The sequence below is a fragment of the Salarias fasciatus genome, chromosome 8 (assembly GCF_902148845.1).
Source record: "Salarias fasciatus chromosome 8, fSalaFa1.1, whole genome shotgun sequence".
Lineage (NCBI taxonomy): Eukaryota > Metazoa > Chordata > Actinopteri > Blenniiformes > Blenniidae > Salarias > Salarias fasciatus.
The window spans coordinates 5,568,749-5,583,268 of NC_043752.1; the positions used below are offsets into that span (position 1 = coordinate 5,568,749).

Consider the following 14,520-nt stretch of genomic DNA (forward strand, 5'->3'; position numbering starts at 1 on the left):
TGCTTTTCTGGGCACTTTTCCATTTTTTTTTTTCCTGTGCTGCTAATTACCTTCTAAAACAGATAAGCCAGTAAAGGCAACCAAAGAACAATTTAATAACGCCTCGGGCGGTCCCCGTTCGTTTATCTGCCCCCCCCCCCCCCGAGAGGAATAAGACCACGAGCAGGAAGCGGCAGAGAGCTGGCGAGAGGCGAGACGTCGGCTCGATGTTTCAACTCCAGCGACGAGTGACGCGTTAACGTCAGGCGCCGCGGCGGAAAGGTCACGGCAGTGTCACTTCACGACTTTACAGTTTGGACACCTCCAGAAATAAACGCAGAAGGAAAATAAGTCAACTTCCAAAAGTCAGAAGTGTTTCAAAAAAGTTGCATTTTCCCCGTTTCCACGGCGACGAAGTCGCAGCATGTTCTTCAAATTCTGTTTCCAGTGACCCCAAGTATCACTGTCAAGAAAACGAACCAAAAAAATGCTGTTTCTCATCCATTTATTCATTCACTGGGAAGTTAATTTCATTGCAGTCAGATCGGTGTATATCTGAGAGAGAGTAACGTCACCATAACTAAAGAAAAAGTTTGATCCTCCTGCTTCTCCCAGCTTCTTCCACCCGATGCACTCCGGCTCTTTTTACTTTTTGCATCGGTGATTTCAGCTCTTCAGGTCAGGACTCGCTGCTGCGCTTTAAACTTCAGAAAACAATCCATACTTTCCTCCTCCGACACTTCCTTTGTACTGATGGGTAGCGCGCCGTGGACCTGCTGATCTGATGAGAGCCTCGGGAGCTTTAACAGAAGCTCGCTCGGCTGACACTGGAGAACATATTTATCTCTGAACCGTCCTGGTAATCTCCAGGTTTCACTGATGCTTTTGATATATTCACTGTTACCAGAGGCCAGTAAACAAACCGCACGCTTTCCGAAGCAGCTCCGCGATGCATCGAGATACGAGGACGCTTCACGGGAAAACGCTGTCCAACTTTTATCACTACAGTCAATATTGTGCGTTGACATAAAAAACTAATATTTAATGACAAATTGTAGGGAAAAAAACTGCTTTAATAACATAATTAAGTCTGAAAACTGACAAACCTGAAGACCCTCAAACACTCATTTCTGCTCTACGTTTTGATGAAAACAGCTATAAAGTGGAAAGAGACTGATTTAGACCTTGTGGAGTCACAGCTGCTCTTTCAAATATTCGGTCCAGTTCTATAAGCTTCCAGGACATGAACAGAAATACGATGAATCAATGCAGATTTCTGTGCATACAAACCCGACCGTGAAAATAAATTAACTTTAAAGGGAGCGGTCCAAGTTTTCAAGAACACGAACCGCACTTCTGCACAATAACAATCAAGGGCGTCTGTGGACATAGGGGTATAAAAAGGAGTGGAAAATGAACTATTTATTTTCATTTTCAGAAACACTTTGGTCAGAGGTGTCAAACGTAAAGCCCACGGGCCAAAAACTGGCTCAAATACGCCCCCCTAAAAACACCCATAATGCAACAGCTGTAGGAGAAGTTTTGCGGACATGTGACTACATTTTGGTTCACTGAAAATCAGCCTTATGTTGAGATCCTGCTTATTTTCAGTCATAACGGTTTGATTCTGTGAAAACATGGACATTTTCATCTTGTACACTCTGAACCACAACAAAGAAAATCTTTAAATTTTAAATCTAAAGTGTATTATGGGACTATTTTACCGCTGTAAATGAAATTGAGCTGTATGTGGCCCCTGAACTAAAATGTCTTTGACTCTCAACTCAGGCGTTTTATCATTCAGGAAAAAGAAATGTCTCTATATGTAAATGCTGCGTAATATTGAAGAGACTTATCTCATTATAATATGCTCTGAGGTGACACAGCGGTCCAACATCTTCCAGGAGAAATGCTGAATTACGCAGCCCACATGCAGATTTCTCAGCCGTCATGTCCCATTTCCAGGACCGGGTTCCCATTCATTGTGTTACGAGTTTGAAATGTCAAGCGTAAATCTGAACGTGAGTCTGGGCCGCTCGCTGATGTGCCGTGGCTGATGAGTAACGATGTCCAAGTGGCAACCGGCGCTGATTTGTCGCCGCCGCGCAGCCAAAACATTTCCCTCCCTCTCAAAAAAAAAAAAAAAGAAAAAGAAAAAGAAAAAGGCGGCGTCTGCAGTTACCCGACGCCAGCAGATCGTTGACCAGGACCAGGAATTTCTCATCCGCCACCTGGGCGTCCGTCATCAGGAGCACCGTGCCGATGTTCTTCACTCCGGCTTTCATGTAGAGGGACGCCAGGTCACTCTGGGTGACGGCGGGGGGTGGGGGGGTGGGTGGGGGGAAGAGGGAGACGGAGACAGACACACATAAAGAGATTGGGCTGAGACGTGGGATTTTTCCCTGCACGGCTCAGACCTGTGAGGGATGCTGTGTGGGATTATGTTCGCTGCTTTCTGTCGGCGTTCAGACTCCGCCGTGCTTCAAAGCGAGGTCAACAGTTAAAACAGGTTAAAAGTGTATATTCAAAACATAAATATAGAAGTGCAGCTCTCACTCTATCTTCCTTAATATGCTGTGTTTACACACACACACACACAGAAGATAGTCTGGAGTGCATACTTAGAAAACAGACTTTTAATCATGTTTATCTTTTCGACTGCCCATTTCGATGCTATTAATAATAGAGCTTATCTTGGCAAGCGCATTAATGTGAGAGGGAGCGGCCTCCGTTTGTGGGTATCCTCCTCGAACCTTGAGGTCGGCGACGCCGTAGCCCTTCCTCAGGGTGATCTGGAACACCTCCAGGTTGGAGATGAAGGCGGCCAGCCGGGTGAGGCTCTGCTTGCCGCTGCCGCCCACGCCCACCAGCAGCGCGTTGCCCCGCGGAGACTCCAGGATCCGGTTGACGCGGCAGCTACGTGCGGGGGAGACGGAGCAGACAGGTCGGGGGGGGGGATGAGAGGGGACGTGGGAAAAAAAAAAAAAAAAAAAAAACGTTGGATGCAGACAGTCTCTGAGTCACGGAGGAAAAAAGACAAACACAGGTTGGTTCTGTCTTTTTTTCCCTGTGGCTGCTTCAAGCCGCCTGTGACCAAACACACACACACATACACACACACACAGAGCCTTTAAAACCAGAGTGGTATCAGCCACACACTAAAGCACCTCCAGGAGTTGAACTGCAGTGGCTTCGTGCGCACGGTGACAAACCTCACATGGTTTTTTTTTTTTTGTGTTTCCTTCTTTTTCTCGGTTCCTCCAGTGACGCAGCGACTCGCAGATCACGAATCAGAAGCCCGAGTCGCTTCAAGAGCGGCTCCGAACATCCGGGCCGAGGATCGAGCTGGTCACATGTCGACTCGGAGAGAGCTTCCCTTCACAGATCTCCGTCTCCGAGAATCGACACTGTCGTATGTTCCACCTCTGTTTTTTGGTCTATCAATTTTTCAGAGTGGGAATGAACTTGTTTGTGTCAGAACCTCATTCTCAATGCTTGTAACGTTTATCTCGGTCACTTCTGTCTCATTTCTCGTCGCCATTTTCTTGGATTTCGTGATATTTTCATTCCAGCCACCTGAATTACATTTTCTCACTTGTTTTCTTTGCCGCTGAAGGTCTTTTATCTCGTTGACCTTGACCGTTTTCCTTCGACCATTTTCATTTTGTTTGCTTTATCTTTGGCTATTATTAACCTTAACACATCCATCACTTTCCAATTGACTGTTTTCATTGCACTAACTCGGTTGTTTTTCCACTTTCTTCTCATCCCTCTTCTACTTTGCTCACTTTTATTTTCCTCCCATTTGCCTCGATGGTGTTCAACTTTCTTGCTTTTTTTGCGTCTCCTCCACTTCAACCCATTCAGTTCAAAAAAAAATCTCAAATCTCTCCCATTCCGACCCTCTTAACTGTTCTCTTTTCATTTGCTCCAATCGAAAACACAATGTTCAAATTCTGCACGTCTCCTTTGATTCGCCTTCACTTTCACTTCATTCATCTCCGTCGCTGATATTCGGCCACTTTTATCACGTCCACTTCATCTTGTTCCCTACAAATGTTTTTCATCTTGTTTGCCTCGACTCTGTCGGGTCTGTCGCTCGGAGCGTTCTCATCTGGTTCAAACATTTTCCCTCCCTCTTACTTCAACAGTTCCTCAAACTTGCAGGCCAGCTGTCACATCGGATGCTCTCGCACTCTGCAAATGTTTGTTCAGCTGCTTTCACTGATAGCATGCAAACTCAATTTCCCACGGGGCTAAAGTTTGGAATTTACATGCTACTACTTTGATGATCAATTATTCATCGTGAGTGGTTTTTAATGCTAAAATGTTCTCATTCCAGCTTGGAAAATGTGAGCGTTTTCAGGTTGGTGAAGTCCTTCATGAATAAACCGAACGTCTGAATTTAAAGTGCGGACAAAACAAGACGTTTCAGTCTTTGGGAAGTGCCGATTTCTTCTTCTTTTTTTCTCTCTTAAACCATTTGCTTTCATTCTTGAGTACCAATGTACCAATTTATATAGTTCAAAAGAAATGCTAAATCAATTATGAAAATATTTGGTGCAGAAACACACTTCTGTGCTTTGACGGAGACGCCCGGCTTCTCCTGACGTTGAAGCCTTTGAAATGTCATTTTCTGCTACTGCTGTTCATTAAATTTGATGTGAAGTTAAATCGCCGTTGTGCTAACCCACAATGTGCCTCACCTGATTCCGCACGAAGAATAAATCGCGTCTTTATTGAACGCCGTCGTCAAATATTTAAAGAGCAGGATTTAATAATAACTGCTAAAAAGGTCCTTCCTTCAGCTGCTGATCACGCGGAGGTTTATCATCAGATCCTCAGAATTTCTGCTGTCAAAGGATTTTTTTTCCTGCTCTATCTACAATCTTTAAATATAAATTTTACAGCTTTTCTTTGTTGATGAAAATGTCCATATTTCCACATACTCTAAAGAAATGTGTTAAAATATGACTGTTTTCTGATGTTTATCATTTGCTTAGTAGTTTAGCAGACCGGAATGCAGCCTCTTGAGAGCCAATTTTGGTCCACAGGCTTTATGTTTGACAACCCTGCTCTAATCTCGACAATTCCGAATTTATTACTGAAAAGATCAAGAGATTTAAGATGTTTCCGTTCTGACGGCAGAGAACTAGTTTATGGGATTTTTCACTCCTTTATGCAGAAGTCAGGCAAACAGACGTAAAGTCACTTCGACTTCTGCAACAAAACAAAGAAAGAAAGGAAACTTTCTACGTCTCTATTTTCATGAGTCACCTTTACAAAAGAACCTGCTTCCTGTATCCGTCTGGACGCTTTTCTTCACGCGCCAACATTTCGGAAAACACTCCTGCTGAATCATAATGGGCGATGAGAATTAAATGGGGAAAAGGACTGACCTTTTCAAACCACAACTCGGAGCTGTTTTTACTACATTCATTTGGCGGAATCACAAAACGGGGAGATATTATCAGCCGCTGCCGGGCGAGGGAGAATGAAAAAAGAAGAATGAAGACTGGCTGCTTTCAACGGAGGCTTTGATTTTTACCTGCGAAAGGTTTTTCCATCCCCGTCCTTCACTGGAAACAAGCGTCTGGCTTTCTAAACGCATTATCTTTGTAATATAACAACCCAAACAGGATGTTAGTGTTTTCATTCTGGACTTGATTCATCACAAATATCTGATGTCTTTTACAAAGAGACGGTTTTGAACTACTCTCTACATAAGTAGCTGCTGTTGTTGAGCTGGAAATGATCGTCTTTATTTCATTGTTTCATCTGATGTGTGCGGTTTTGATCAAAGGAGACCTTTGACAGGTGTTTTCTGTGCTGAGCTGATTTCTGCCACATTTCCGACGGCCGCCACCGTTCCGTGTTGGAGCTGATGTAATGTCGCATCATTTCTGTCTGGCACGCTGAGCGTCGGACTGGATTTAGGAAGGACACATCCTATCAGAGAGTTTGTGGAAGAAAATCCTGGATTTTTTGGAAAACGCTCGAGGGAAAAGCGCAACTTTTGTGAAATGCTGCTGCTTGCACATGTACAGGTAGGAGGACAATAACGACGTTTACTCCCCGAGTCCATATTCTCCTGGAAGTTGGCAAATTTAGAGTTAAGAGTCACCTGGAATAACAATCCAACTTTGTCGTATGTCCACACGAACGTCTGTGTTCTCATTATTATGAATGTTTAAAGCGTCTTTTTGTCTGTGTGAATAGTTTCATTCGATCAGAAGGAAAAACTTTTTCCACAACTTTGACACTTTTTTACCAAAAAGGTGATCGACGTTTCCTAAAACCACGTCTGACACGACACGTTCAGGCTGAACTTCTCTCCTTTTCCTGCTCGGCTGTCATGATATATCCTGATTTTGATTTTTTTTTTTTCCTTATTCTAACAGATTTGCCTGTCTCTGCTTTTGACAGTCTCCAAAATGGAAGCGTTAATCCGAAAATACCTTGGAAGCTGATTTCCCTGACAGACAATAACCGGAATCGCTTCATCCGCCGCCGCTCGGCGTTTTCGCGCCACTCACACGTGAGCCATGGCGTCCTCGAACAGCACCAGGTTGAGCGTGGCGTTGACCTCGTTGTAGGCGTCTAGCGCCTCCAGCAGGGCGGCGCTGAGGCCGCTCCAGGACTCGGCCGGCATGTACCTGGCCTCCCCGAGCCCGCGGGCGAAGTGGCAGTACAGGTTCATCTGGCCGGCCTGCTGCAGAGTCTCGTCCACATCCTCCGGGGGGGAAGACATACGGAATGATGCAGAGGTAAACACACACACACACACACACACTCTGCTCCTTGTCAGCATAACATTACTGTTAAGCTTAAACAGTGTGGACAGGGACACAGCTGAATATCACAGCTGCGCAGAGGGGTGACCTACTTCATTTTCACCCTGGAAACTGTCGGGCCCCGAATCTTTCACTGGAGAGATGCTGTGTGTGTGTGTGTGTGAGAGTGTGTGTTTCTTCTAAAAACCCTACCAGGTGTGATGAATGAGAATATTCTTTTTTTTTTTACATATTCAAGTTAAAAAAAAAAAAAAAGAAACTCTTGAATCTTGTTTGCATGTGAAAAAGAAAAACCAAGAGGAAGGATGTGAACAGGTGGGGGACGACGCGGCGCGCTGCTCTGTGGCAAACGGCCACCGGTTTACACGAAGGGGAGGAGGGGATGTGTTTCTGCGGGGTGGGTTCACACTTGTCGGGGTCTTCGACGCGGCATGGCGGGAGCGGCGGACAGAAAAACCATTAAGAATGTTTTCCAATTTGCCCGGCTGACAGCGGCGCCCCCACCGCCGCCGCCAAGCCCCTTAATATTCTCCCCGAGCAGCCTTTCCCTTACCCCCCCCCCCCCCCGCCTTCCTCCTCGCCGTGTCGGCTCCCGACGTCCGGATCCAGAACAGGCGCTCTAATGACTCTCTTCTCTCTTCGGGCTGAACTTTGTAAAAGAAGGAAAAACTCTCACCTCGTACAACTTTCTCGCCGCGTCCGCCTGCAGCTTGTCAAAGAGCTGGAAGTCCGGCTCCTCCACCAGCTTGTCTCTGTAGACCCGGCTGGACTCGTGCAGGTAGATTTTCAGCAGGTCCTGAGGGGCCTTCAGACACTCGGCGGTACAGAAGAGGATGCCCTAGGCGGAGACAGAGAGAGAGAGAGAGAGAGGAGGTTTAGAAAGTCTCATTTGGTCCGTTTAACGGCCACAACAAGGAGGGAAATGCGAGCCCGGCCACCGCGGGGAGGGATCGATGGATATCGAGTGGGCCGAGCTGTGAGTGGGTGTGCCGGAGAAAGTTGGGGGATAATGGCGGCGCTTTTCTTTCATCTCGCCGCCTCGCGTCGGAGAAGTTCTGTGGGCAGGTGGCGTTATGAGAAGTCACACTTCTAATGGTGCCGATTCTCTTCCAGCAGACAATCAGCCGAACACAGAGGTCCGCCCGACACCGTTTTCATCTTCCAACGTGTTAGAATGAGGAATTCAGACGCTACAGTGCCTCCTCTGAGGAACGTGAATGAAGCTGACACACACGCACGAAACAATACATTATAAACATTACCAGTAGTGAGTACAATTTCCTTTTGTTTCAATGTAAATACCTCAAATACAATAATATTTTCACCTTTTTGAACCATTTTGGTGCGAAATACAGTCAGTTCCAAATATCGTAAATCGCATTCCAAATGAAAAGTTGTGTTTTTGCACCATCTACATGGAAAACAAGTCAGAGCATTTCACTAAGTTGTGTTTTCTGTTCAGGGACAGATGGAGTCTTCATTTTCAGGAAGCTTCACTTTGGGAGCAGTTTTCAAAAACTTACATTTTCAGTGACAGAACCTCCAAAGTCTTCAAAAGTTTTGCGTTTCTTATTTGAAGACATTGTGCAAACAGGGTCTCAAAACTTCCAAAATATTTAATGCTTCTCGCAAATTCTGTGGTGACTTTTGCCAACGGCTGCCTCAGATAGCATTATAAATTCCTCCTCTGGGGAAGAAGAACATTTTCATGCGAATCCTTCCAACAGACTGATATCTATTTCAATATAGACCAATGGCTGGCATGGCAGAAACAGATGTGTTGTTTTTGTTCTTTCTTCTCCTCATAATTAAAAGGGAAGGGGAAAAAAAGCAGACATTGAGGAGATGGTGCGTTTAGGGCATGATTGATGATTATTGCATCTCTGGAGGAGGCCGCTGTGACGTGGCGGCTTTCCCACGAGGGACATTCGTGATGCAGCCAGCCGGAAACCGGCGGCGGCGAATAACAGGTGCCATGTCGGATGAGGAGAGGAGATGGAGAGGCGCCCGGGCGCCGTTCGTTCCCTCTCCGCGCGCCGTCGCCCGGGAGGCGGCGGCGGCTGAGGCAGAGGCAGAGGCAGGCAGATGCTGAGTGTTTCCAGCCCCACAACTTATTCTAATCAACAGAATCATCTCCGGGGGGCAAAGCCGGCTGAATCCGATCTGCCGCCGTATCTGAATCCGCTGAATGTGACAATTGGCTGCTAAATCCACTGTGTAATGGAGCAGACGGGAGGTGTGCCGCGTGCGTTTCCCTTATCTGCGTGGACGGCGATTCCAAACCCAGCCAGATTTATCGCGGCTTAATCCTTCGACTTAAAGCAGATCTCGGCTTTCTCCACTTCATTTCGTTGCTTAATGGCGTCAGTCACGTCGCCGTGCGTTTACCGCGTGCGGGCGAGCCCAAAGAAAACAAAACGCCATATGGCGGTTCGACGCTACATGACGGGAATCTTCGCAATTTGCCTCCGCGCGCTGACAAACTGAAAGGAGCCAGAAGTTTGTTTTTTGCCTTCTTATCTGGCTGACTTTGGCAGGCTACCTCATCCTCTCCCTGTCCCTGATCTTTCATTGCTTTGTTCGACTCGGAGGAGAGGGATTAGAGAGTTTCTGGGTGTCAGCATGTATCTGTCTGTCTGCAGCCGGCAACGCTTTCCTCGCCGTCTGACAGCTGCTCTGAGCCCCAAACAGTGCTTTCCCCCTGCTAACAAATGTACCCAGCTGACTATCCACTCAACATCATGCCGACATATTGTGCAGTCAGTACAGTTCGGCTTCAGCCGCTCCCCCCCCTTTTTCCTTTCCTCCCCTTCAAGGCTCTGTCCTCCCCTTTCAATCTGACCATCTTCCGCCCACCGCCGTCTCCTCCCTCCCTCGCCTCTCCGGCTTCCAGGAGCTCATTTAGGCTGACGTGGAGGAGACAGGCCGGCGGACATGCCCGCTGGTCACGGCGGAGAACCGACGTTGGAAAACGAGGCTCCCTGACAACGCTCCCAGTCGGACTCCAAACTGTTTGTCTTTCCCCATTAGTGGAATTCGGCTTCTGTACTTCACTTATCGCCCGTCTAATTTAACATCCGCGGGGCGTAATGATCAACCGAGGCTTACAGGAGTGTGACAGAGGACTGTCAAAGAACAACGGAGGCAAACATCCTCTCGCTCTGACAGCAACCCAAAAAAAAAAAAAAAAACCCTTACAGATAATCCACTAATTTCTACTGAATTCCACAACAATCCAAAGTTATCAAGTGAGGCATAAACACTATATTAGACAAACTTAAGGTTTCATAACTGTGGAGTGCAATAAAATTCTAAATCTTTTCAGAGAATTGGTTTATATGAAGGCTAACCCTCAGATAACTCAGATCTCAAATCACGAATCATGAAGGAAAAAGTGGAATAATGAAGCAATTTCACTGAATTTAATACATTTTTGTCTCAACAACGATGGGCTGCTACAATATTTGACAATCATGCTGCTCAGATTAGTTTCCTGAAGACTTTTCATGTTCAGATTGAATTCCGAAGTAGAAAGTTCAGTCTTCCAGAGGAAAAATCAACCAAAGATCAAAGATCAACCTTCATAACTGAAGTCAGGAGGTTTAATCCTCTGAGTGAAATGCTTATCATTAACTTCATATCAACTGACAGTTATCATGGCAAAATTATGACTAAGAATGCCGATTGCTGTTAAGTTTCACATCGGCACTCCAGGATTCCCAAAGCTGGCCTGTAAACTGAAGGTTAATGATGTTAGAAATAATAAGTTTGATCTTCTGGTCAAGATAAGCATGTGTTAAAAATGTAATCAAGATAAAGGAATAATAATTTAGAATAAATGAGACTAAAATCATTTATTGAATCAACATCTGTTATCTTGTAAAACCCAACACTGACTTTGTCTGTAGAACAACAGATTAGCTCAGACATTTCAAGTCCCCAAAGAATAAAGATCTCAATTCACTTTCTATATGCAGTACAAATAAAAAATGTGATTAAACATCGATCTGAAAAGGGAGTGACAGAGTCCTGGCATGGATCAGTGTTAAGAAGGCGTCTGGATGGACAGAAGCTCACGGGAAACATCGACGTCTTCACTGAAATAGATTTTAGTCTGGACTCCAGTGAAGGACTTCCAGGCAGAACAACTTCCAGAACATCGCTTTTCCACAGACATGTTTTTCTGTATTTCTTTTTTCCTTCCACAAAAGTTTAATAAACCACGTATAAAGAAGATGACAAAGAGCCGATGATGCTGAGAGTGGATAATTGGAGATTATACTTTCTCAGATGAAGCTAATACGATGTGACTGTTTCCCCGCCAGGACCTTCTTTTTGTCGACCTCTTCTGTCACCGAACCAAACACCAGCTTCAGCGCTCAGAGTTTTCTGGAGACACGTTTTTTTTGCTGTCAAACTTAAAAGTACCTTTCTAAGCAAACCCCTGCAGTGCCTTTGAGCTCAGCTTTTTTTTTTTTTGGCTCACTAGAGTTAAACACAATGGTCCCATCTCTAAGTTCCAAATTGGAAAAGAGAAAGTCAAGCCTCTAATTAGGGGAACATCCGAAACGTCAACCAGGAAAACCCTGAACGACAAGCGTTCATGTCTCGCGCTCCGGACTGGAGCGAGCGTTTGTACTGTCACACCAAATGCTTTTCCTCTTCTTGGAAGTGTGGAGCCGAGAAGCTGCTCACCTCTTTCTACCTGTCCTGAGGTGTTAGCGCTTGGAACTGTAGAAGAAATACACACACACATACGAAAAAAAAAGGGACTTCAAACGAGCTCCGGGAGTCCATTTTCTGGCTCTCTTTAGCTCCTCTCGGCAGGGTGGAGAGTGGAACGGCGAGAAAGCTTTGACACCGTTTCCTCTCAGTGGTTCTGGGATGTCCAGTCTCGCTGAGCGGTCCAATTAAAAAAAGAAAAGAGGGGGGGGTGAAAAAAAAAAAAAAAAAAAAGCACAAAGACTTTGACAGAGCAGGCAGAGTGGCCTCTTCAAACGCCGTCTTCAAAGCGAAACGGCGGAGCTAAAACTCCCCACTGTTGTGAGGGCAGTGATGTGCGTGATCAAGGAGCCGCCGAGGTCGACTTTTAGGACGGTAAGTGGACTTTTTATCTGGAAGCGCAGGAGGCTCAGACCCGATACGGATGCCTCAGTGTGCTTAATGAAGTGTTTGGTTTAATGTCTTTGACGGCGAGTGTCGAGACGGCGCTGAAAGGAGAATCCGAGACGCCGTTACCGCCGAGCGTCTCCCTGGTGACCAATCGAGTGGATAAGTTGGCCAGTCAGTTATCTGAACAACTACTGGATGGAAATGTACATTACTGTCCAGTAATAGATGATCTGGAAACAATGGGGTCCAGCACGTATTCAAGGAACTGTACTGATCACATGGAGCAGGCAATGACCTTGAAGACATTCTCAGGCTCCAGTTGGCCAATGATCCAATAATATTCAGTATTCGAAGACATTTAGCTGAACAATGTGACTCAGAAACTGACCAGCACTCAAAAACGTGGTGATGATGATCCATTCTTATGTTTGAAGTTGATGATAAAACCTTGAGGTTCACTGAAACAACTGGAAAGAAAACAAATTAAATCTGATTTGAAATCCGCGTGCCCGTGTCGACTGAAGATGATGAACATCTACCTGCTGCAGCGAAAGCAGCTGGCCCGAGCCGGTTCGGCGTCACGTTTTGCTAATTAGAAAGAACGCAGCGTGTGGCGGGTGCAACGCCGTCCGCGACGCTTTCAGAGGCGGGAAATTACCAACAGGTGCAGATGCAGGAAAAACAACAACAAAAAAAAGAAGGAAAAACCTGAAGACATCGAGAAGCAGAATAACAGGGAAAGTCGATTTCCATAAACTCCCAAGATGACTATCTAACCAACGTCTGAGAGTCATGGGATTTAAAGTTTCAGGATTCAAAACACTGAAGAATGTATCCATTTGTCATCAACAAAATGCAAACTGGTTTTATAAAATCAGCGACAGGCGACCACAAAGATACGCAACAGACATTGGAAAGCCACTGACAAGAACTCTGATCATAAACAGGAAGACCTCCGATCAATCAGAAAGGATCAGTCCAATCAGATTTCCTCAGGTTGGTGTTTAATTTATGTACTTATGTAACGGAACGACAGCTGCTGAGTGACTCATTTTATAATGTACAGAGTCGGGTTTTCATCCAGTCTGCCTCCGCCTCATGCTGATGAATGCAGAATCATTCACAGATCAAACACGGAACATCGAACAGGCTTGGAAACAATGTGCATTCAAAGCAGGGACGTCAGAGACGGATGCCGATTCTCCTCGCTGGAGCTCGTGAGACCATTATAACGCCGCACTCCTGGATCCAAGTTGCTACGTAACCAGACGGTGGTCGTTCCTGTGCGCCGGCTCTCCGAGCGCCCCGCCGTTCGCTTAGCATACCGCCTCCTTCCACACGTTGTCGTTTCATCCCCCGTCAAAAAGAATAAATACTGATTCATGCGGCTTCAAACAGGCGGATCGAGACGGGTAACGCTGCGGCGCTGAAGCCGGGCATTCTCTGCCCGTACAGCGGAGAACTCAGAGCTGCCTTTGTAAACTCCGAGATGGAATTATGAAAAATGAAGTTCCTATAGCTGAGTGGCTTAAAGCATTAATTATACAACAGAGTGTGTTAAATGAGAGCGCCTGCCCTCCAAGAAACCGTGGAGGATTCTGACAGAAATATTGCCCCCGAAAGCTTCTCCCCTGACAGCCCCGGCGCTCTGATATTATAGTCATTTAAATACATTAAATCATGGCTAACACCCGTGGAAGTGCAAATCCATTCTATTTTCTGTTACACTCATTTCAGACTTATTTCCAGCTCTCAGACTCTGCTCTTAAATCAATAATCATTTAGATGAGAAATTAGTGATAGGAGCCTGGCTCGGCCCACGTGGGAGGCGGAGGCGCACAGACGGAGAGAATCAAGGTAAACCGTCTCGCTTCTTGTTTGAAATTGGAAAACTGGGAAGAAAAACCACAACTTTTTTTTTTTTTTTCTTTTCAAAGTAACTTCTGTTTGGGGGAGCTAGTGCTTTCTCCGAGTCACCTGGAAGATGTTGGAGAGGTCCCGCAGGTTGAAGATGTAGTGGAACTTGACGGCGGTGGGCAGGAAGGTGGAGGAGACGCGCTGGTGGAGGGCGAGGGCCAGCTGGACCAGGGCGGGGCCGGCCCTCTGCACGGCGGCGCCGAAGCCGTCGCCCTTCAGGTGCTGGTTCAGGATGGAGGTGTAGATGGTGGTCAGCGCTTCGGCTCCGGGGAAGGACAGGGCGAAGACCGAGAAGTGGCGCTTCGGGAGAAAGACCAGAGTGCAAACATTTATGTTTATTTAAAACTAAAATCTGACGTCTATAAGTTATGTGTGATGTAAACCAATGCCTGAATTCGCTGTTGATAATATTTAGATTTTCTTTTGTCCTTCATTTTGTGAATCATTTGCCGATTTTATATGTTTATACGTTGATCTTGTATGTTGATTTCCACATTGTCATCATGCCTGCTTTCAATAGCACAGTTTGCAATTTGAGCCAAACACTGAAGCCTTAAGTCTTTTTTAATCATTTTCACACACAAGATCAGGATATTCTTTTTTTTTTCTCTCTTCTTCTTACGTAATCAAACAAATGAACAACAAATGGATCCTCCCTGGAGCGAGTCGCCTCAATTTTCCAAATGCTAAATTATAATGTTTGAGACATGGTGGAATT

The 14,520-nt window shown here is 45.8% G+C and overlaps 1 protein-coding gene across 1 annotated transcript in view; it reads right to left on the reverse strand.

The window, feature by feature from the left end:
- dnah9 (dynein, axonemal, heavy chain 9) overlaps positions 1 to 14,520 on the reverse strand; it is a 138,134-nt gene that overhangs the window by 66,218 nt on the left and 57,396 nt on the right. The window contains exons 47-51 of the mRNA XM_030098214.1: positions 13,863 to 14,102; positions 7,450 to 7,611; positions 6,516 to 6,712; positions 2,733 to 2,895; positions 2,162 to 2,285 (exon numbers count right to left, since the gene is read on the reverse strand). Coding sequence (XP_029954074.1) covers positions 2,162 to 2,285; positions 2,733 to 2,895; positions 6,516 to 6,712; positions 7,450 to 7,611; positions 13,863 to 14,102 — 886 coding nt within the window. The remainder of the gene's footprint in view (positions 1 to 2,161; positions 2,286 to 2,732; positions 2,896 to 6,515; positions 6,713 to 7,449; positions 7,612 to 13,862; positions 14,103 to 14,520) is intronic.